Genomic DNA, 20,752 nt, shown 5'->3' on the forward strand with positions numbered 1-20,752 from the left:
CTTACTGCAAAGCTACCGTCATCAAGAAGACAGTGTGATTGATAATAGAACAAGGATAGATGTATTGATCGGTGGAATAGAACTGAGGGTTCAGAAATAGGTCTTCACATTTACGGTCAACTGATTCTCTTTCTGAGACAGGGTCTCACTCTCAGCCCATCACCTTGGCAGGACCCCACTGACCCTGCAGACCACTGGACCCTCAGGACACTGAGGTGTGAATGCCAGGAGGGGCCGGTGGGACATCAGGGAGGCTGCCACCCCAGGCCCCTTGCCCTGGCTGCGTCCGAGGTGGGTACAGCCCCGGGGTTCCAGGGGGCAGTGGGGCAGCAGCCAGGCATGGTGAGGAGACAGTCCTGGAGCCAGGGGAGCCAGAGGAGGCTGGGACCCAGGTGAACACAGGGACCCGGGAGGGCGAGTTCAGCCTCACCTCTCACAAGCCCGGGCTCCAGGCAGCCCCAGTCCCACCCCCATCCCTAACTTCCCAGTGCCTGGAGTTCACGGGCCTGGCCTAGACTTCTGTCAACACAGGGACTGAGGTTCTCCAGATTTCAAAAGCCTGTTATCTGCAGTTGTGTTGCCCAGTTCCCCCCACAACAGACAAGCCCAGACACCACAGAGGCAAAGGAATTCAGCAAACATTTATTGACCCTCGGTCTTCATCAAGGAGGCAGTGGGAGATGAACTGGAAGTGACGAGGGGCCACCAGCCACACCCGCTCCACCGAGAAGATGACTTTCATCTATTATTCAGCAAAAAACCAAAAGCCAAGATAAAAATCGCTGGGGAGGGTCAGGGGCGGGGAACTGGGCCAGATCCCAGCTGCCCAGCGGCCACCACCTGAGGCGGGGAGGGGCAGGAAACGTCTGGACGGTGGGGAAGGCAGAAAGGACTTCTGTGTGAGGGGGCATCCCCCGTCTGGGGCCACAGGACGCAGGTTGTGGCGGGCGTCCTGGCTGGGTGTAGGCAGAGGCTGGCTCCCGGAGGCCATGGCGGGGGGGCTCTGAGAAGGGGGCAGCCTGAGGGGTAGCCCAGGACAGCCCCTATGTTGCCCGTCCAGTCCGGCCCCTCAGGCTGTGTTTCCTGAGACCTCCTTAGTCTAACCCAAACCTCCCAGCTCTGTCACTCAAATGGACGGATTAGGGCCCTGTGGGTCCATTTCCGTGTTTTGGGTACTGAGGACAGAGCTTCCAGACATACGGCCCTTGCCCTCTGGAGCCCCGTCCAGCTGGGCCTGGATGATACACCACCAAGCCTGCGGCAGATGGGACAGGTTAGGAGGAAAGTCAGGGGAGAAGCCGGGGCCGGGTGGTGCGGAGCACAGAGGGACCCAGAGCGCGAAGGGCCTGCCCACTGATTCCCCCAGAGCCGGAGTGGTCCCTCGGCAGCTACGAAGGGCCCTTTAGCCACAGTGGAGAGGGCATTCGAGGCCAGGGCCTGGTGGAGAGATGTCCTGCCCTCTTAGGACCCACAGCCTGGGTGACTTTGCAGGGTGCCCCAACTGCCCCTGAGCTCCTCCCCACACTCCCAGCTTCGCTGCCCCAGGCCCTCCCTCCCCTTCTGCACTGATGCCTTCTCTGAGCAGCTCCCCTCCCCTGGCCACGCTGAGCTTCCACCTGCCCCCAAGAAGACGGTCCCTTCCCCTTGCTGAGGAGGCCTCCCTCACAGGGTCTGAAGCTCCCGAGGAGAAGGGCTACTTTGAGGCTCCCCTGGGACTAGGACCCCCGGGGTAGGACTGCTGGTGGGACCAAGGGTGCGGCCCCCAGCCCAACGCTGCCTCCGCCCAGGGTCACTGGCCTGGCCCTCAGAGCTCAGGGAGAGGGCAGGGCAGCCAGGAGCCAGGGGTGGCCGGACTGCGAGGCTCCTGCAAGCTGCGCACGGCTGTGTCCTGGAGGGCCCGGGGGCTCCTGATGGAGGCACAGACTGGAGCCTTGGAGGGCCAGCGCTGATGGGACGGCTCACTCGCCTCCCGTGGGCCCCGGTGAACTCGGCCCCAGTTGGGAAATGGCCCTCGGCGCGGCTCAGAGGGACCCTCTGCCTCGGCTGCGTGCCTGGAACTGCGCCGAGCCCCCCCGAACACAGGACCCGGGATGGCGACCGCCTTGGTGGTTCAGGGTATGTCCGGCGCTGCCTGGTTAACTCGGTGGTCGACAGCGGCACGTGCTCAGGGCTATGAGGGAGGAGCCCCCAGTCCTCACCCACTGGGGAGGCGGAACCTCCCTTACCGGGGCTGGGCCCACGCCCTCGTGAGCGACGTCCTCGGCCCCCGCACTCAGTGTCCGCAGCCCAGCTCTGACCCGCGCGCGCTCCGGTCGGGCCCTCCCCGCACAGACACCCGGGGGAGGGGTCCGCGGTGGGCACGGGCAGCTGTGCACCTAACAGGAGAACCCAGCGCGGGTCTTCAGGCCCAAGGGCGGCCGCCCTCACCCCAGCTCGGCCCCGGACCGCAGCCTCCGCCTTCCGCGGTCCGGGGACTGGGAGGCGGGAAAGGGGCCTCTAGAAAGTAACTTGCCTGGCGATGCTGCGCGACCGCCTTCCAGCACTGGGAAGGTTCTGGGCACTCAGGGACATTCAGCTTCCCATCCGGGCCTCCGGGGGGAACCCTCACAACCGCCACGGCAGAGCGAGGCAAACCCCACGCGAGGGCAGAGGGCGCGTGCGCGGGCGGGGCTGCAGGGGTGCGGAGGGGAGGGAGGCTGCGGAGGGAAGGGGAGGGCGCGGAGCCGAGGGGTCCGCCCCACGGGTCCGCCCGACACCCCCAGCCACCTGCGGCCCGCGGCCCTGGGAGGAGGGCGGGACCCCGGCGCGGCGTGGCTGCGGGTCGCTCCCAAAGTCGACTCTTCACCAAGACAGAAAAGGAAAACTAGTGACGCGGCCTCTGGAATAATAAATACGTATTCTCTGCTACAGTCTCGGCAAAGGCCGCGGCCCTAGAACGGGGCGCCGCCTCCGATGCAGTCCCAGGGCCGCAGCCTCAGCGCAGCCATGGCCTCCAGGGTCCGCCCTGGCCCTGCAGCCCTGCCCTGGGGGCGACGGGCAGCGCCCCTGTCAGGCCTGGTAGCAGCGGCGGCGCGAGCAGGGGGAAGGGGCCGCCGAGCGACGGCAGCAGCGGGCGGCCCGCGTAGACCTCGGGCGCAGGGGCCTCTGCGGGGGCAGCCGGGGGCAGCGAGGCGGGGCGGCGGGAGGGCCCCAGCTGGCGCAGGCAGGCTGCCAGGTGGCCCAGCAGGCGGGAGCGCACGTCGGCCGGGACGCCCTCGCAGTCGGCCAGGAAGCGGTTCACCTCCGCCAGACACTCGTGGAAGCCGGCGCGGTACTTGCCCAGGACCGCGGGGTCGGCGTTGAGCGCGGCTACGGGAGCGACACGGGAGGAGCGGTCGGTGCCGGGCCCCGGGGATCCCGCGCCCTCCCGTCGCCTCCAAGCCGCGGCCGCCCGCGCCTCACCCGTCACCTGCACGCGACGCAGGCTCCGCAGGTGTCTCACGGTCATCTCCAGGATGTCCGCCTTCTCCAGCTTCGAGTGGCGGGAGCTCTGGGGGCGGGGACGGGCGGGAGGTCCAGGCTCAGCTGCGCCCCAGAGTCCGGGTCTCGGGCCTTCGCCCCCGACTTACCTCTTTTCTGAGGGCGTCCAGGATGAGGGTTTTGAGCTGAGCGAGACTCTCGTTAATGCGCGCTCGGCGCCGCTTCTCCATGACCGGCTTGGAGGACTGCGGGTCGGGCACCGGCTGAGTCCCGCGTTCCTCCGTCCCTCCCGCCCCCCGGTCGCCCCCCTCACGCCCGGCCGGGACCCCACCTTGCGGTGCTCGGCCGCGCTCCGGGGCTTGTCTGGGGTCCGGCTGGCGCTGGCCGGCGCTCCTGCCATCGGCGAGGCGCTCGGCTTCCCTGGCGTGTCTGCGGCCATGGTGCGCCCCGCGCCTCCCCGTGCCGGCTGGAGCGCGCCGCCGGGGACCGCGGGCGAGCGGCGAGCGCGCGGCGATCCGAGACCCTCGGGCGGGTCCCGTCCCCAGGCCCGCGCGCGCTTCAGGCCGCTCCCCTATTTAAGGCCTCGCCGCCGCGGGGTGTGTGAACCCGGCTCCGCATTCTTTCCCACACTCGCGCCGGCCAATCGGCGGCCGCGCTCCTCCCCCGCCCGCTGTCAGTCACGCCTCGGCTCCCGGCGCGGCCTCCGCGGGCGATAAAGGCTTGCGGGGCCGCCCCGCCCGCGCCCCGCTCCGACACCGCGGGGGCCACGGCCGGGTGAGCGCGCGACCCCGCTGCAGCCAGGGCCGAGCAGGGCGCCGGGAGGGGCCGCTGGGGGCGAACGGGGACCGGGACCCCCGGGGCTGGGCGGAGTCTCGGGGCTCGCTCTCCCGCCCAGGGGGCCGGGAGCCGGGGCGGGACGGAGCTGGGGCTGGCGGCGCGGGAAGCCGGGAAAGAAATATCCCCGGTGGCGCAGGGTCCGGCGGCGCCGAGGGGTGGGCGAGCCTCGGTCTCGAGCCTCCTCGCTTCCTCCGCCCGCCCTCCCTCTGGTCCCGGTTTGGGCTCTGCTCGGTCTCCGAGTTTGACCCGACACCGGCTCGGCCCCCGGGGGTCCCACCCTCAGGTGTGCGGCCGGGGGCACGGAGGGCTAGAGAAAGCCTTGGGAACCACAGAGCCGGGTCGGCAGGCCGGAGGCCGGCGGCAGCGGACGGTGAAGGGGCGCACGGGTCACCCCGCGGGGCCGGGCCGGTGATGGCGCGGGCCGGGCAGGACCACGAGAAGCGGGACGTGCGCGTGACGCGAGCGAGCTGGTGACGTCACCGGGCCCCGGGGCGGTGACGCAAGCCTGCTGGGATGATGTCATGGGGCCCTTGTCGCCACCTGCTTCCGGGTGTCCCTCTGGCGAGCTCGGCAGCAGCAAAGTGGGGTTCACGGAAAATGAGGGGTCACTGTTAATGTGTGTAACGGCAAAGGGGCGGGTTCCGTAAAACAGGGCTGTGGCTATCTTCGTGTTTGCTGTTTTTATTTCCAACGCCCCTGCGGGGTACGCTGGTCCTTTCGGCACTCGGGGTCCCCAGGGGCCTCGCGCGTCCGTGCAGCTGAGGCTTCCTGAGCCCCCTGGAGAGCCGGGCCTGGGCCCGGGTGTGGGGACCCTCCCGGGCTTTTAATCCGGGCAGGAGGCCGATGGCCGACTCCGCAGTCACGCCGTTGTAGGAGAACCGAATCGGGTGGGTGGCCTGGGGGGAGAAAAGCCCTTTCCACCGGGTAGTCCCAAAGGCTTCGGCGGGGTGGGGGGGTCCTCAGGGGCAAAGCCTCAAGGGAGGGCGTGGCATTCCCAGGGTGCGAAGGGGCGCAGGGTCGAGGGAAGCGGGGAGGGACAGCTGGACCAGCGGGAACCGGGAGCTTCTGGCCGGGAAGGGGTCGGGGAACCTTTTAGGGAGCTTTGCTGAGCCAGGGAGTCGGCTGATTGGCAGGTTCATGCCTGCCGGGGCACCTGGACCCGGGGTCTCTGTCCGGAAGCCTCCCCTCCCCTCGGACCCCCCGTCTAATCTGGCCCCAAGCAAGTCCTGCGGCCCACGCGGGGAGGTCCCGTCTTCTCGGCGCTGACCCTGGCCCTCCGCGGTCCCCCCGCGGCGCCCCCCACACCTCGCCGCCGGCACAGGGGCGCGCGCCTCCGGGGGGCTGTGAGGCCGGAGCGGGGGTGGCGCCCTCTCCGCGGAGACGCTGTCCACGCCCCTCGCCGACCGGGGAAAGCCGCGGGGACTGGGCGGGCGTCTCGGGGGTGGCCCCGCGAGCACTTAAGCCCCGGCAGCACCCAGTGGAACCCGGCTCTCCCGCCCCGACCCCTCTGCGCGCGCCTTGGCGCTGGGGAGGCTCGGACCGGCCCCGCAGCCCTGGAAATGGTGTGGATGGTGGCCCCGCCCCGCGCCCACCCTCGTCCTCCCTCCGCGTCCCCTCCCAGGCGGGAGCACTGGGCCAGGGCGGGAAAGCCCGCGAGCGCCCCCAGTGGCCGCAGTCGCCGCCGCCTCCTGCTGGGGGTCATGCCAGGGGAGATGCCCGCCTGAATCTCCCCAGCCTCTGGGCCTGGGCTTGGGAAGGGATTCTGGGGGGCTCTGGGCCTCCCCCAGTCCCCAAACAGGCAGGGAGTTCAGGATGGAAGGAGGGGCCTGAGAATCGTTCCTTTCTCTGTGTGTGTGTGTGTGTGTAGAGACTGGTATCTCCCTGTATTGCCCAGGCTGGTCTCGAACTCCTGGACTGAGACGATGCTCCTGCCTCAGCCTGCAAACGTGCTGGAACTACAGGCGTGAGCCTCCTCCCTGCCAAGCGTGGCTGGGGCTGATCTTCCCCTCACTGGTTGTTGGATGGGCTCACTTCCCTTCCTTATACCTGTTTCCTCATCTGTAAAAGGAGGCTTTTTGTTGGTTTTTTTTTTTTTGAGATGGAGTTTCCCTCTTGTTGCTCAGGCTGGAGTGCAGTGGCGCAATCTCGGCTCTCCACAGCACTGCCTCCCGGATTCAAGCAATTCTCCTGCCTCAGCCTCTGGAGTAGCTGGGATTACAGGCATGTGCCGCCACATCCGGCTAATTTTTGTATTTTTAGTAGAGATGTGGTTTCTCCATGTTGGTCAGGCTGGTCTCAAACTCCCCACCTCAGGTGATCCACCCACCTCAGCTTCCCAAAGTGCTGGCATTACAGGTGTGAGCCACCGCGCCTGGCCAGGAGATTCTACTTTTAAAGCCACTGACGGTGTCCAACTCATAGTGAGCACTGGTGCCCATCTGCCAGGGTTCCTGCCCCCGGGCAGCAGGCAGGATCCTCGCTGAGCAGAGGCAGGAGGGGCCACCTGCACTTGCCTCTGCTCTGCTGGAAAGGAAGAGACCCCCGCCCCCGCCAGGGAGCCCACTTCAGGGTCTCCGGAGCCTGTGTTCCTCCCACCATCTTGGCCACAGGACAGCTCCCGTTTGTGTGTCTGTCTCTCGGGGTCTGTGCCCTTGGCCTGTGACGGTCCCCTCCCTGCCTCTCGAATCTGGCCTTGATTTGTGGTAGGGGCCTCAGGGTTCCTGAGGGCCTTGGGGTTCCCTTGCTCCGAGTGTGGGGGTGGACCCTGGGCTGCAGCAGGGGATGGTGACTCCCGGGGTTGGAGGCGGGTTGCGTTTTTCAGAGATGGCCGTGACAGTATCTCCCATCCCCGTACCTTGAAATGCCTTCTACATGAGACTCTGTGACAGCCTCAGCCAGGAAGAATGGGGAGTTTGGCGAGACATGACTTCTGAGGCTGACTTGGAAGACGCCACGCGCACCTCGCTGTCCTGGGACAGTCACTCTTGGAAGCCAGCTGCGGTGCTGGGAGGGAGCCCACCCTGGCCTCAAGGAGAGGCCCGGTGGAGGAACGAGCATCGGATTCCAGACTCCTGAGCAGCTTCCAGCCGAGGTCGCAGCGTGCCCTGTTCCAAGACCGTCTGCGTACAGTAGGGTGGTTGCTGAGCATGCTGTTTTGGGGTCATCTGTGGTGCGGCACTCAAGACTGGAATAGTGGAGGTGGGCGGGGGCCCTGACCCAGGGAGAGTGACCCTTCCCTCCTTACCCCTGCTCCCTCCCTCCGGGATCCCTTCCTGTCTCCCACAGAGGCAGAGGCTCAGCGGGTTCCCCACCCCCCTCCCCATCTAACAGGTGCTTCTTGGGAGCCGCTGAAATCCAGCCAGCCTCCTGGCCCTGAGTGGGTCAAGCTCCAAATGGCGAGTGGCCCTGGGGCGTCTGCATGGCCCCGTGTTAGCTAAGGGGGGTGACTGATGAGGACATTCACACGTCAGTGGGGAGCCTGTGGGGAAAACCAGGGTGTCTTCTAGGCTGGACCTGTGGGGCCTCAGCCTCGTGGGGGGGTCTCCTCACATCAGGCCACTGTGGCCGCACTCCATGACCCCAGCCAGTGTCCCCAAAGGGCCTACGAGGTGCTGGCCGTGACCTCCCCTCCCAACCTCTGACCTGAAGGTGGCAGCTACCATCTCGCCATGGCCCTCAGCACCCCCCTCACACGCCGGCTCCTGACATCAGAGACCTGTAGCCACCCCCTGCAGGCAGTCATCAGCGTGGTCCTCAACTCCTGCCAAGGGCAGCGGGCTGTGCACTCAGGCAGCTGGGACCAAAGCCACCGAGGAACCAAGGCTGGAGCCGGCGTGAGTTTCCCTCCTGGAGAGCCGAGGCAGGCGCAGAGCTGTTCCTGGGTGCTTGCTGGGATTGCAGTGATAGAAGGCCAGGGCCGCAGGAATCCAGGCTGCAGGAGAGAGACTAGGACTCAGGCAGAAGCAGGAGCACCAGGCTGGTGCCACTCCCACCCCACCTGCACGCCTTCTCAGCAGCGGTGGGAGCTGTGTCCCCAGGCGGGATGGTGCTGGTGTCTCCTGCCCACCCTGCCTGTCTGGGATGCCCTCCCAGCCCGTTCCTGCTCCCGGCAGGTGCTGCTTTTCTCTCCGCTGCACCAGGACGAGGTCGGTGCCCTTGTCCTTCCTCACTGGCACTCCCAGACTGCTTTCCTTTTCCATGAAAACCACCTCTGCTTTGTGACCAGACCTCACCACGCTGAAGTCATTGGCACCCCTTTCCTGCAGGAGGGGACACCTGCTCCCTGTCACTCTCCCAGCCATGCCTTCAAAATCCACACCGGCAGTTCTCCAACTTTGACTTCCTCTCCTTCAGGGGTCCTGTCCCCTCCCCACTTACCCCACTGGGTCCTTTCTCCCAACTGCACCCCTCTACACTCCAGCCTCTTCACTCTCTCTGCCCGCCTCCCAGCTCCCAGCTCTGCTGTCGAGCAGCCCTGAGATCTGCAGTCTTTGTGCACGGCCTGCGTCTGCGGCTTCCTCAGCCCCTCTGTCTGTTCTCTCCTTATCAAGGGAAGCCTATCTGGCCGGCCATTGTGTCTGCCCCTCACCCTCCCTCCCTCCCGTTCACGTGGGCAGACCACAGCCCGTGTGGAATCCTGACTTCTTGGTGGCTTAAGCACCACCTGCCTATTCTTTTCTCAGAGCGGGGATCAGGGCAGTGCCAGCGGCTTCCTGGGGCCTCACACAGGCTGCGGCCCTGGGCCAAGGTTAGCTGGCTGGAAGGGCCCACGCGGCATCACGCTGGACACCCGGGGCTGCTGTCCCTCGGCTGCCGGGCGCTCTGCCAGAGCCGTGCAGCCTGGAATCCTCCCCACCCTCCGTCAGCTTCCTCCTAACACATGGCACACGGCCAGCGTTCCAGGAGGGCAAAGTGGAAGCCTGGGGTCTCTTGAGGCCGAGGTCCAGAACGCACATAGTGAAATCTCCACCACATTCCCTCGGCCAAAGCAGGTCACAGCAGCCAGATTCCAGAGGAGTCAAAAAATGCACTGACCACCCCCCTCCCCTCCACCACCTGCCTCTGCCCTCCCCTTGCAGGACCTGATGAACCCCCTGGGTTTTTCTGCCCTGCTGGCTCTGGGAAGGCAAGGACGAAAGTGTCATTTAGTGGCAGAGACTTTAGGGAGCCTGGTATGGCCAAGCCCTAGCTCCCTGCAGCAGTGCCCCCAGGACAGCTGGGCCTGGGTCTCCAGTGGGTTGGAGTTTTCTGAACGCGGCTGTGGGTTGACCTCGCACCCGGTGACTGCACCAGGAGGTGAGGCATGCGTGGCCCAGCGCGGGGGCCCTGCCCGTGGCCGTGTGGGGTCGGGTGTCCGGCTCGGGGCTTCTGGGTCCCCTGCTCCCCAAAGGTGTGCGGCTCCTGCATCCCCTGCCAGGTCCTTTGGGTCTAAGAGGGTCCCTCTTGTCCAGCGCGCCAGGCTCCACCTTCCCGCGACCCCTCACCAGCTGGGTGCCTCCCCCTGGCTGGAACAGCAGCCCTGCCTGGTCATGGGCCTGCCTCTCCACTGTGTCCTCCCTGACACAGCCAGAGCCATGCTTCTAACCTGCACACCCTCTCCCCGCGGCCAAGCCCACCAGACACCAGGCGGCTGTAAATGGCCCCCTGGGCCTGCTGTGTAGAATGGGACCCTCTGCCCTGTTTTCCCAGGAGGCTCTTACATGGGGCTGCAGCTGGGGGGTGACATGCCTGCCAAGTGTGTGGGGAGGCTCCAGCCCGGTAAGATGGGATCCAGGACTGTGAGACTGTGACCCAGGGCAGGTGGTGGCAGCTCGGCCTTCCTGGTCCCAGGTGGAGAGACAGGGTGAGGCTCCTCCTCGTGGGACCTGGAGGGGAGGGGTTGCCTGTGTGATCAGCCCAGCCTCGGACGTCAGCAATCCATGCTTCTTAGGAAAGGCCACAGGGAATCACAGACTCGGTGTGACTTTCTCAGAGTGCTATGGCACACCTGTGGGGTTTCCCAGCTCATCCTGTCCAGCGGGACCAGGCGGAGGCCCAGCCCTGTTGTCGGAGTGACCTTCGAGCTCTGACCACAGGCCACGTGTGAGCAGGAGCCATGAGTCAATCAGATGTCATCCAGGGCGGTGGCTGAGGAGTGGTGACTGACCAGACGGGAAGGCGGGGAAGGGTCTAGATTTGAATGTGTGCAAAGGCTGGCAGACTCCTCCAGATGGATGAGCCCCGTCCTCTGGCCTCTGTGAGGCCAGACCCCTGCAACAGCCAAGTCCAGGGCCCCAAGTCAGCCCTGCACCTGGCCCAGGCCTCGGACCCTGATGGGGCTCACCCCCTAAGCTCACCCTGGCTCTGCAGGGAGCTTTGTCGTGATCCTTCGCGGGTGAGGATTACGTAGAGACGTGACGAAGCACAAAAACCGGTGGTTGACGGGTTGCCAGGTGCCTACGTCAGAGCTCATTAAATTACACATTAAATAGATGTAGCTTGCTGTGTGTCAATCACACCTAATTCAAACTGTAAAAAATTAGACTCAAGAGTTTTAACACTTGGGAGTGTTTTATCAGATGCGCCTCAAGATTCTAAATTCAAATGCACACTGAATAAAACATTTAGGTTTATCTCCAAGCACAGTGGCTCACACCTGTAATCCCAGCATTTCGGGAGGCCGGGGTGGGCAGATCACCTGAGGTCAGGAGTTGGAGACCAGCCTGGCCAACATAGTGAAACTCTCTCTCTACTAAAAATGCAAAGATTAGCTGGGGGTGGTGGTGGGAGCCTGTAATCCCAGCTACTCGGGAGGCTGAGGCAGGAGAATCACTTGAACCCGGGAGGCAGAGGTTGCAGTGAGCTGAGATCATGCCACTGCACTGCAGCCTGGCGACAGTGAGACTCCGTCTCAAACAAACCATTTAGGTTTATCATTTAAGGAGAAAGACTGAAGGATATTATTGAATTTATTAAGAAATCAGAATGAGGCCGAGGCGGGAGGATCACTTGAGCCCAGGAGTTCAAGACCACCCTGGGCAAGTGGTCGCATCTAGTGAGACCCCATTGCTATTTAAAAAAAAAGAAAGGGGGAAAAAATCAGAATGTTTGGGAACTTAAGATTCAGCACATGTTTCCATTTTACAATTTAGTTTTATTAAACATACAAGGCAGGTGTAGCAGCGAACTAACATTCTGGTGAGAGAGAAAGATCCCGGCAGAGGTTGTTAGAGGATGGAGGATGGTGGGGCATGTGTGGAGGATGGAGGGCTGAGGACGGGTCTCAAGGGCTGGGGTGAGAGTGTGCATGTGTGTGCCAGGCATGGCCCAGAGGCCCAGGCGTTGGAGCCAAGAGCCTGGGATGGGGGGCAGGTGTGGGGTGACCGGAGGGGACACCGGGAGGGGCCAGAGGCCACAATGCGGGAACCGAGGCCTGGCGGGTCGCCCTGAGAGGTAAGGAGAGCCATGGGAGGTTTTGTGCGGATCAACCTGGCGACTGGGTGAAAAGCAGGCTGTGGGGTCAGCACGGGAGCAGGACCACCCGGATGTGTCCACAGAAACCCGCGTGAAGGGCTACTGTGGTCTGGACCAGGGCACACAGGTATAAGTGGTGAGGGCCAGTCTTGGGACGATTTTTGTTGTTGCCAGATAGTTAAAGGGCTTAAAAATAAAATCAAAGCTGGACACAGTGGCTCATGCCTGTCGTCCCAGTTCTTTGGGAGGCCAATGGGGGAGGATCACTTGAGCCCAGATGGCTGCAGTGAACCATAATCACATCACTGCACTCTAGCCGAGGTGATAGGACAAGACCCTGTCTCAAAAAATAATTTTCTTTTTTTGAGCCTTGGTCTATTGCCCAGGCTGGAGTGCAATGGTGAGATCTCAGCTCGCTGCGACTGCTGCCTCCTGGGTTCAAGCATTTCTCCTGCCTCAGCCTCCCGAGTAGCTGGAACTACAGGTGCGTGCCACCACACCCAGCTAATTTTTGTATTTTTCGTAGAGACGGGGTTTCACCATGTTGGCCAGGCCAGTCTCGAACTCCTGTCCTCAGGTGATCCACCCACCTCGGCCTCCCAAAGTGCTGGGATTACAGGCGTGAGCCACTGCATGCAGCCAAAAAATAATAATTTTTTTTTTTTTTTTTTTTTGAGACGGAGTCTTGCTCTGTCGCCCAGGCTGGAATGCAGTGGCACAATCTTGGCTCACTGCAAGCTCCGCCTCCCGGGTTCACACAATTCTCCTGCCTCAGCCTCCCGAGTACCTGGGACTACAGGCGCCCGTCACCAAGCCTGGCTAGTTTTTTGTACTTTTTAGTAGAGAAGGGGTTTCACTCTGTTAACCAGGATGGTCTCGATCTCCTGACCTCGGCCTCCCAAAGTGCTGGGTTTACAGGTGTGAGCCACTGCACCTGGCCCCTGTTTCCTGATTTCTTAATGCTGACGTACTGTGCTAGAATCTTCCTTTTCTTTTTCTTTTTTTTTTTTTCTTTTTTTTTGAGATGGAGTCTCGCTCTGTCACCCAGGCTGGAGTGCGGTGGCGCGATCTTGGCTCACTGCAAGCTCTGCTTCCTGGGTTCACGCCATTCTCCTGCCTCAGCCTCCTGTGTAGCTGGGACTACAGGCGCCGCCACCGCACCCGGCTAATTTTTTGTATTTTTAGTAGAGACGGGGTTTCACCGTGTTAGCCAGGATGGTCTCGATCTCCTGACCTCGTGATCCGCCCATCTCGGCCTCCCAAAGTGCTGGGATTACAGGCTTGAGCCAGCGCGTCCGGCCCTTCCTTTTCTTTTGGTTACTCCATCCCATCTCTGCCAGTTGTCTTCCAGCTTGGACAGAACCAACCCAAGGCACAGGCACCGAGGAAGGCAACCAGACCTGCAGTCACTTGCTTTAGTTCCCTGGGGTTGCTGAACAAAGTACCACAAACTAAGTGTTAAACTGCACACCACAGAAATGTGTTTTCTCATAGTTCTACAGGCCAAAAGCCCAAAATTCATGTGGACTAAATGACCAAGATTATCAGGCTGGTAAAAAACAAACAAACAAACAATCAGGCAGGGCACAGTGGCTCACATCTGTAATTTCAGCACTTTGGGAGGAAGCCAGGGATTGCTTGAGCCCAGGAGTTTGAGACCAGCCTGGGCAACATAGTGAGACCCCACCTCTAAAAAAAAAAAGCCAGGCATGGTTGCGTGCGCCTGCAGTCCCAGCTACTTGGGAGGCTGAGGCACAAGAATTGCTTGAACGCAGGAGGCAGAGGTTGCAGTGAGCTGAGATTGCGACACTGCACTCCAGCCTGGGCGACAGAGCAAGATCCTGGCTAACACGGTGAAACCCCATCTCTACTAAAAATACAACAAAATTCGCCGGGTGTGGTGGCAGATGCCTGTAGTCCCAGCTACTTGGGAGGCTGAGGCAGGAGAATGGCGTGAACCCTGGAGGCAGAGCTTGCAGTGAGCCGAGATCGTGCCACTGCACTCCAGCTTGGGTGACACAGCGAGACTGCATCTCAAAAATAAAAAATAAAAAAATAAAAATGAAACAAAACGTCAGGTGCGGTGGCTCACGCCTGTAATCCCAGCACTTTGGGAGGCTGAGGCAGGTGGATCGCCTGAGATCAGGAGTTGAAGACCAGCCTGGCCAACACAGTGAAACCCTGTCTCTACTAAAAATACAAAAAATTAGCGGGGGCGTGGTGGCAGGTGCCTGTAGTCCCAGCTACTCGGGAGGCTGAGGTAGGAAAATTGTTTGAACCCGGGAGGCAGAGGTTGCAGTGAGCCAAGATCGCACCACTGCACTCCAGCCTGGGCAACAAGAGTGAAACTCCATCTCAAAAAAAAAAAAAAAGAAAGAAAGGAAAACAAAAACCTGGCTCTGTGTGGCTTCCAGAGACAGGAATCACCTGAAACCTGAAGACACAGGAAGTTTCAACATCAAGCAATGGAAAGAAGCGTACCACACAAATATTAAGTAAAAGGAAGCAGGTATAGACTTTTTTTTTTTTTTTTTGAGACGGAGTCTCACTCTGTCGCCCAGGCTGGAGTGCAGTGGCCGGATCTCAGCTCACTGCAAGCTCCGCCTCCCGGGTTCACGCCATTCTCCTGCCTCAGCCTCCCGAGTAGCTGGGACTACAGGCGCCGGCGACAACGCCCGGGTAATTTTTTGTATTTTTAGTAGAGACGGGGTTTCACCGTGTCAGCCAGGAGGATGGTCTCGATCTCCTGACCTCGTGATCCACCCGCCTCGGCCTCCCAAAGTGCTGGGATTACAGGCGTGAGCCACCGCGCCCGGCCAGTGTAGACATACTAACAATGTCATTAACAGATTAACAAAGATCATGGAACAAAGCATGATAGAGACACAGGAGGTCCTGTAACGATAAAAGCTTGAACCCCCTCCCCTACCTTCCCTTCCCTACTCTGCCATTACCATCATCTGTGCTTGACTCTGCTTCTCGCTGTGTTTTCTCACCAGACTTTAGGATTAAGTGACTCCTGGCCAAGAAACAAAAGCAAAATCGTCCCATTCCCCAGTGGATTCAGAGGAAAACTGGTAATAAAATCAGGTACAACTCCCAAAGGAGACGCTGGAGAAGAGCCGAGCCGGGTCTGTAAGGAATTGCACGTGGGATGGCACACATATTTATGCTGAAGGTCACAACCATGTGACCATATCAAGCTGGAAATGTCACCACGATCTGGAGAGTTGAACATGTTTTATTGGGAATATATTTTTTCTTTTCTTTTTTGTTGAGACAGAGTTTTGCTCTTGTTGCCCAGGCTGGAGTGCAGTGGCGCAATCTCGACTCATCGCAACCTCTGCCTCCCGGGTTCAAGCAATTCTCCTGCCTCAGCCTCCTGAGTAGCTGGGATTACAGGCATGTGGCTAATTTTGTATTTTTAGTAGAGACGGGGTTTCACCATATTGGTCAGGCTTGTCTCGAACTCCTGACCTCAAGTGATCCACCAGCCTCAGCCTCCCCAAAGTGCTGGGATTACAGGTGTGAGCTACTGCGCCCGGCCCTGCGGTATTTTTCTTTTTTCTTTCTTTTTTCTTTTTTTTGAGACACAGTCTCACTCTGTTGCCCAGGCTAGGGTGTAGTGGCACGATCTCCGCTCACTGCAACCTCCCCTTCCTGGACTCAAGTGATTCTCCTGCCTCAGTCTCTGAAGCAGCTGGGACTACAGGTGGGCACCATGATGCCCGGGTAATTTTTTGTGTGTTTTTAGTAGAGGTGAGGTTTCACCATGTTGGCAAGGCTGCTCTCGAACTCCTGACCTCAAGTGATCTGCCCGCCTTGTCCTCCCAAGGTGTTGGGATTACAGGCGTGAGCCACCGCGCCCGGCCCCTGGGGTCCTTTTTCAATGGGGGATCTCTAAGGGTCACTCCAAGCTTTTCTATGCTAATTGGTGTATTTAAATTTTCCTTATTTTAGAGTACATTTTGTTAATGTGTATTTTTACTAGGAAATCACCCATTTTCAATGAAAGTAGAAAGAATGAATCAGACTTTTTTTTTTTTTTTTTTTTTTTGAGACGGAGTCTCACGCTGTTGCCCAGGCTGGAGTGCAGTGGCGCGATCTCGGCTCACTGCAAGCTCCGCCTCCCGGGTTCCCGCCATTCTCCTGCCTCAGCCTCCTGAGTAGCTGGGACTACAGGCGCCCGCCACTGCGCCCGGCTAATTTTTTGTATTTTTAGTAGAGACGGGGTTTCACAGTGGTCTCGATCTCCTGACCTTGTGATCCGCCCGCCTCGGCCTCCCAAAGTGCTGGGATTACAGGCTTGAGCCACCGCGCCCGGCCGGAATCAGACTTTAAAGAACCAGTTAATCTGCCCGGGCCAGGTGGCTCACGCCTGTAATCCCAGCATTTTGGGAGGCTGAGGCGGGCGGATCATGAGGTCAGGAGATCAGGACCATCCTGGGCTGATAATCTTGGTCATTTAGTCCACATGAATTTTGGGCTTTTGGCCTGTAGAACTATGAGAAAACACATTTCTGTGGTGTGCAGTTTAACACCCAGTTTGTGGTACTTTGTTCAGCAACCCCAGGGAACTAAAGCAAGTGACTGCAGGTCTGGTCGCCTTCCTCGGTGCCTGTGCCTTGGGTTGGTTCTGTCGAAGCAGGAAGACAACTGGCAGAGATGGGATGGAGTAACCAAAAGAAAAGGAAGATTCTAGCACCGTATGTCAGCATTAAGAAATCAAGAAATGGGGGCCGGGCGCAGTGGCTCACACCTGTAATCCCAGCACTTTGGGAGGCCAAGGGGGGCGGATCATGAGGTCAGGAGATCGAGACCATCCTGGCTAACACTGTGAAACCCTTTCTCTACTAAAAATACAAAAATTAGCCGGGCGTGGTGGCGGCGCCTGTCATCCCAGCTACTTGGGAGGCTGAGGCAGGAGAATGGCGGGAACCCAGGAGGCAGAGCTTGCAGTGAGCTGAGATTGCGCCACTGCACTCCAGCCTGGGCGACAGAGCAAGACTCCGTCTCAGAAAAAAAAAAAAAAAAGGAAATCAGAAAACATATACCATGTTCAGAAAACATATACCATGTTTAATAGGGCATCTAAAATGATAAAAAGAAATAGAAAATCCTGGGTTTTTTTTTGTTTTGCTTGGGTTTGGTTTGGCTTTGAGACAGGGTCTCGCTCGGTCACCCAGGCTGGAGTGCGGCGGTGCGATCACAGCTCACTGCAAGCTCCACCTCCCGGGTTGAAGTGATCCTCCCACCTCAGCCTCCCAAGTAGCTGGGACTACAGGTGGCAGCCACCACGCCCGGCCAATTTTTTAATGTATTGCAGGGACAGGGTTTCACCCTGTTGCCCAGGCTGGTCTCAAACTCCTGACCTCAAATGATCCGCCCACCTCAGCCTCCCAAAATGCTGGGATTACAGGCGTGAGCCACCTGGCCTGGATCGATGTTTATGATACACTGTTGCATGAATGAAGCGGGTTACAAAATGGTGAAAGTATGGTGAGGCCTTTTCACCTTTGCTTTTTATTGATGTGAAATTCATATAACATAAAACCAACCATTTTAAAGAATGTAATCCAGTGGCGTTTAGTTATTTACCACGTTGTCCAACCATCACCTCTGTGGAGTTCTGAAGCATTAGCACCCCCAAAGGGGCTTGTGGCTCTGGAGCAATCACCCCCCACTCCCCCTTCCTGGCCCCCGGTAACGGGGTCGGTGTCCTGTGGCTGTGGATCTGCCAGTTCTGGTCGTTCCCCTGCAGTGAATGGAACCAACACTCTGTGGCCTTCGCGTCTGGCTCTTTCCACTCAGCATAATGTTCTCGAGGTTCTTTCACACGAATCAGTGCCTCAGTCCTTTTCATGGCTGCGTAATATTCCGTCCATCACTGATGGACGTGTGCTCCGTTTCCACTACTTGTTTATTGTAAACTGTGCTGCCATGAACATTTGTATACAAATATTTGAACACCTATTCTCAATTCTTTTGCACACATGCCTAGGAGTGGAATTATTGGGTTACCGATAATTCTGTTTGACGTTTTGAGCGTCACAGTGGCCACACGGTTTACATTCTCAACAGCAATGCACGTACCAGGACTCACTCCAACTTCTGTGTGTATTCTCCAATGCTTGTTACTGTCCTTTATGTTTATTTTATATTATTTTTTGAGACTGTCTTGCCCAGGCTGGAGTGCATTGGCACAATCTTGGCTCACTACAATCGCTGCCTCCTGGGTTCAAGGGATTCTCCCGCCTCAGTCTCCCAAGTAGCTGGGATTACAGGCGTGTGCTACCACGCCCGGCTAATTTTTGTATTTTTAGTATAGGTGGGGTTTCTACTAAAAATGTTGGCCAGGCTGGTCTTGAACTCCTGACCTTAGGTGATCTGCCCGCCTCAGCCTCCCAAAGTGCTGGGATTACAGGCATGAGCCACCGTGCCCGGCCTGTCCTTTATTTTTATTATTGCAGTAATACTAGTAGGAAATAGCATCTCACTGGGGTTTTGATTTGCATTTCCCCAAATCATGATGTTGAGCATCGCTTTACAGCCATTGCTATGTCATTGGAGAAATGTCTATTGAAGTCTTTTGGCCATTTGAAAATTGAGTTGCCTTTTTTTTTTTTTTAATTGAGTTGTAGGAGTTCTCTATATGTCCTGGATGCTGTGCCCTCATCAGATAGATAATTTGCAAATATTTCTTCCCATTCCGTGGATTGTCTTTTCACTTTCTCAGTAGTGTCCCAGAGTTCATTTTTGTAGAAAATACAAGATAGGTCTCTTTTATTAAAAAACAGTCTGAGGCCCGGGCGCAGTGGCTCACACCTGTAATCCCAGCACTTGCAGAGGCCGAGGCAGGTGGATCACTTGAGCCCAGGAGTTCGAGACCAGCCTGGGCAACATGGCGAGACCCCCATCTCTACTAAAAATACAAAAAAGTAGCCGGACCCCTGTGGTCCCAGCTACGTGGGAGGCTGACGTGAGGGGATCCCTTTAGCCAGGGAGGTGGAGGCTGCGGTGAGCTGAGATTGCACCTCTGCACTCCAGCCTGGGCGACAGAGTGAGACCCTGTCTCAAAAAAACAAAAACAACAAAAAACACCAAACCTGGGCAAATACTGCCCTAAACCAAGTGTTGTCATCTCTGGGGAGTTTGGAGGTTTTGTTTCTGAATTAACCATAGAGGTGTTTTCCATGTTTACTGTTTGCAAGTTGGTAAATGGAAAATGAAACCATTAGTTCATGTGAAGGCTTTAGCGCATTTTTTTTTTTTTTTTTAACAGTTTCACTCTTGTTGCCCAGGCTGGAGCGCAATGGCGCGATCTCGGCTCACCGCAACCTCCACCTCCCAGGTTCAAGCGATTCTCCTGCCTCAACCTTCCCAAGTGGCTGGGATTACAGGCATGCGCCTGTAATCTGGCTAATTTTGTATTTTTAGTAAAGACTGGGTTTCTCTGTGTGGGTCAGGCTGCTCTCAAACTCCTGACCTCAGGTGATCCGCCCACCTCGGCCTCCCAAAGTGCTGGGATTACAGGAGTGAGCCACGGCATTCAACCAGCTTTAGTGCATCTTGTGAAGGACCTGGAATGCTCGATATTTAGGTGTTTCCAGGGTGTTGGGTGGGGGTGGGGATGCCGTCCGCCGTCCTGAGTCCCCGGCCCTGACAGTGCCTTTGAGACCCTGCCCACCCCCTTCTGCTTTTCCCCGTCTTTCGGCCATTCTGTTTTGTTTCTTCTGCTCACTCTGGGGCATGCCTGGGGAAAAGGAAACCGAAACTTGGCCACCGGAGCAGGCTCGCGCGGCAACGCCCCCTGACGTGTGTGGCTCAGGCTTATAACAGGGCTGGCTGCTGCCTGCAGGAGCCGGCAGTTGAGAGGCAGTGAACTCATCTTTGCCAGTACAGGAGCTCGTGCCGCGTCCCACAGCCCACAGCCATGGTAAGGGAGATGTCACAGGTGTGTGTGTGTTGGGTGGGGGGGGCCTCTGTGCCAGTCAATTTTTGTCTCCCCCAGCCCGTGGCCCACAGCCCACAGCCATGGTAAGGGAGATGTCACAGGTGGGGGCTCGGGGGGGGCAGGCCTCTGTGCCAGTCAATTTTCAGCTCCCTCCCCCAGCCAAGGTCTCCCAGGGTTGCAGGGAGAGCAGAGCTGCTTAGAGCTCGGCCAGGTTCTAAGTGTGCTCCTGAAAGCAGGTCACCCCTGAGATTCTCAGGGTGGGCACAGAGGGGCACCCTAGCAGGTAAAGGGAGGCCACGGATGGCTGTGGGCAGCTGGCCTTCTAGTAATGACCCCTCAGTGCCTTCTGTGCCTGGGGTCCCTGCTGATGGGATGTAGAGGACAAACAGGAGGAAGCACTGTCCCTGGGCACAGGAGCTCGCCCAGCAGCCAGGGCCTTGTGTGTCGTGGGCCTGGGACTGGTGCGGCAGCCTCTGAGCCTGTGTAATGTCTGCAGAGCTGGGACCTGAAGGTGAAGATGCTGGGGGGCAACGAGTTCCAGGTGTCCCTGAGCAACTCCATGTCGGTGTCAGAGCTGAAGGCAAAGATCGCCCAGAAGATCGGCGTGCACGCCTTCCAGCAGCGTCTGGCTGTCCACCCCAGCGGCGCCACCCTGCAGGACAGGGTTCCCCTTGCCAACCAGGGCCTGGGCCCCGGCAGCACGGTCCTGCTGGTGGTGGACAAGTGCGATGAACCTCTGAGCATCCTGGTGAGGAACGACAAGGGCCGGAGCAGCACCTACGAGGTACAGCTGACGCAGACTGTGGCCCACCTGAAGCAGCAAGTGAGCCGGCAGGAGGGTGTGCAGGACGACCTGTTCTGGCTGACCTTCGAGGGGAAGCCCCTGGAGAATCAGCTCCCGCTGGGGGAGTACGGCCTCAAGCCCCTGAGCACCGTGTTCATGAATCTGCGCCTGCGGGGAGGCGGCACAGAGCCTGGCGGGCAGAGCTAAGGGCCTCCACCAGCATTCGAGCAAGATCAAGGGCTGGAAATAAATGTTGTAAAGAGAAA

General features: G+C 59.1%; 2 protein-coding genes across 3 annotated transcripts in view; one reads left to right on the forward strand and one right to left on the reverse strand.

Annotated features, from left to right (window-relative positions):
• Nucleotides 1–20,752, forward strand: part of ISG15 (ISG15 ubiquitin like modifier) — a 112,017-nt gene extending 91,265 nt beyond the window's left edge. The window contains exons 1-3 of one of the 2 annotated variants that reach the window (XM_050786668.1): nt 991–1,000; nt 19,609–19,684; nt 20,199–20,752. In XM_050786668.1, the coding sequence (XP_050642625.1) occupies nt 19,682–19,684; nt 20,199–20,693 (498 nt within the window). In that variant the 5' untranslated portion in view covers nt 991–1,000; nt 19,609–19,681 and the 3' untranslated portion in view covers nt 20,694–20,752. Of the gene's footprint in view, nt 1–990; nt 1,001–19,608; nt 19,685–20,198 lie in introns of those variants that run through there. The other variant, XM_050786676.1, reaches the window with a different exon arrangement.
• HES4 (hes family bHLH transcription factor 4) lies at nt 2,878–4,018 on the reverse strand. The gene is made up of 4 exons (XM_050786548.1): nt 3,791–4,018; nt 3,609–3,704; nt 3,442–3,529; nt 2,878–3,348 (listed from the first exon to the last, which is right to left on the reverse strand). The coding sequence occupies exons 1-4, from the start codon at nt 3,896–3,898 to the stop codon at nt 2,975–2,977; spliced, it is 666 nt and encodes a 221-aa protein (XP_050642505.1). The 5' UTR covers nt 3,899–4,018; the 3' UTR covers nt 2,878–2,974.

The sequence above is a fragment of the Macaca thibetana genome, chromosome 1, assembly GCF_024542745.1.
Source record: "Macaca thibetana thibetana isolate TM-01 chromosome 1, ASM2454274v1, whole genome shotgun sequence".
In the NCBI taxonomy this organism is placed as follows: Eukaryota; Metazoa; Chordata; class Mammalia; order Primates; family Cercopithecidae; genus Macaca; species Macaca thibetana.

Excerpts from the sequence above, each read along its gene's own strand:
- HES4 (XM_050786548.1), bottom strand. The coding sequence starts at position 3,898 with ATGGCCGCAGACACGCCAGGGAAGCCGAGCGCCTCGCCGATGGCAGGA. Across the intron at positions 3,530-3,608 it reads TGGACGCCCTCAGAAAAGAG|AGCTCCCGCCACTCGAAGCT; the intron begins GTAAGTCGGGGG and ends CCCCGCCCCCAG. Across the intron at positions 3,349-3,441 it reads GCGTCGCGTGCAGGTGACGG|CCGCGCTCAACGCCGACCCC; the intron begins GTGAGGCGCGGG and ends TCGCTCCCGTAG.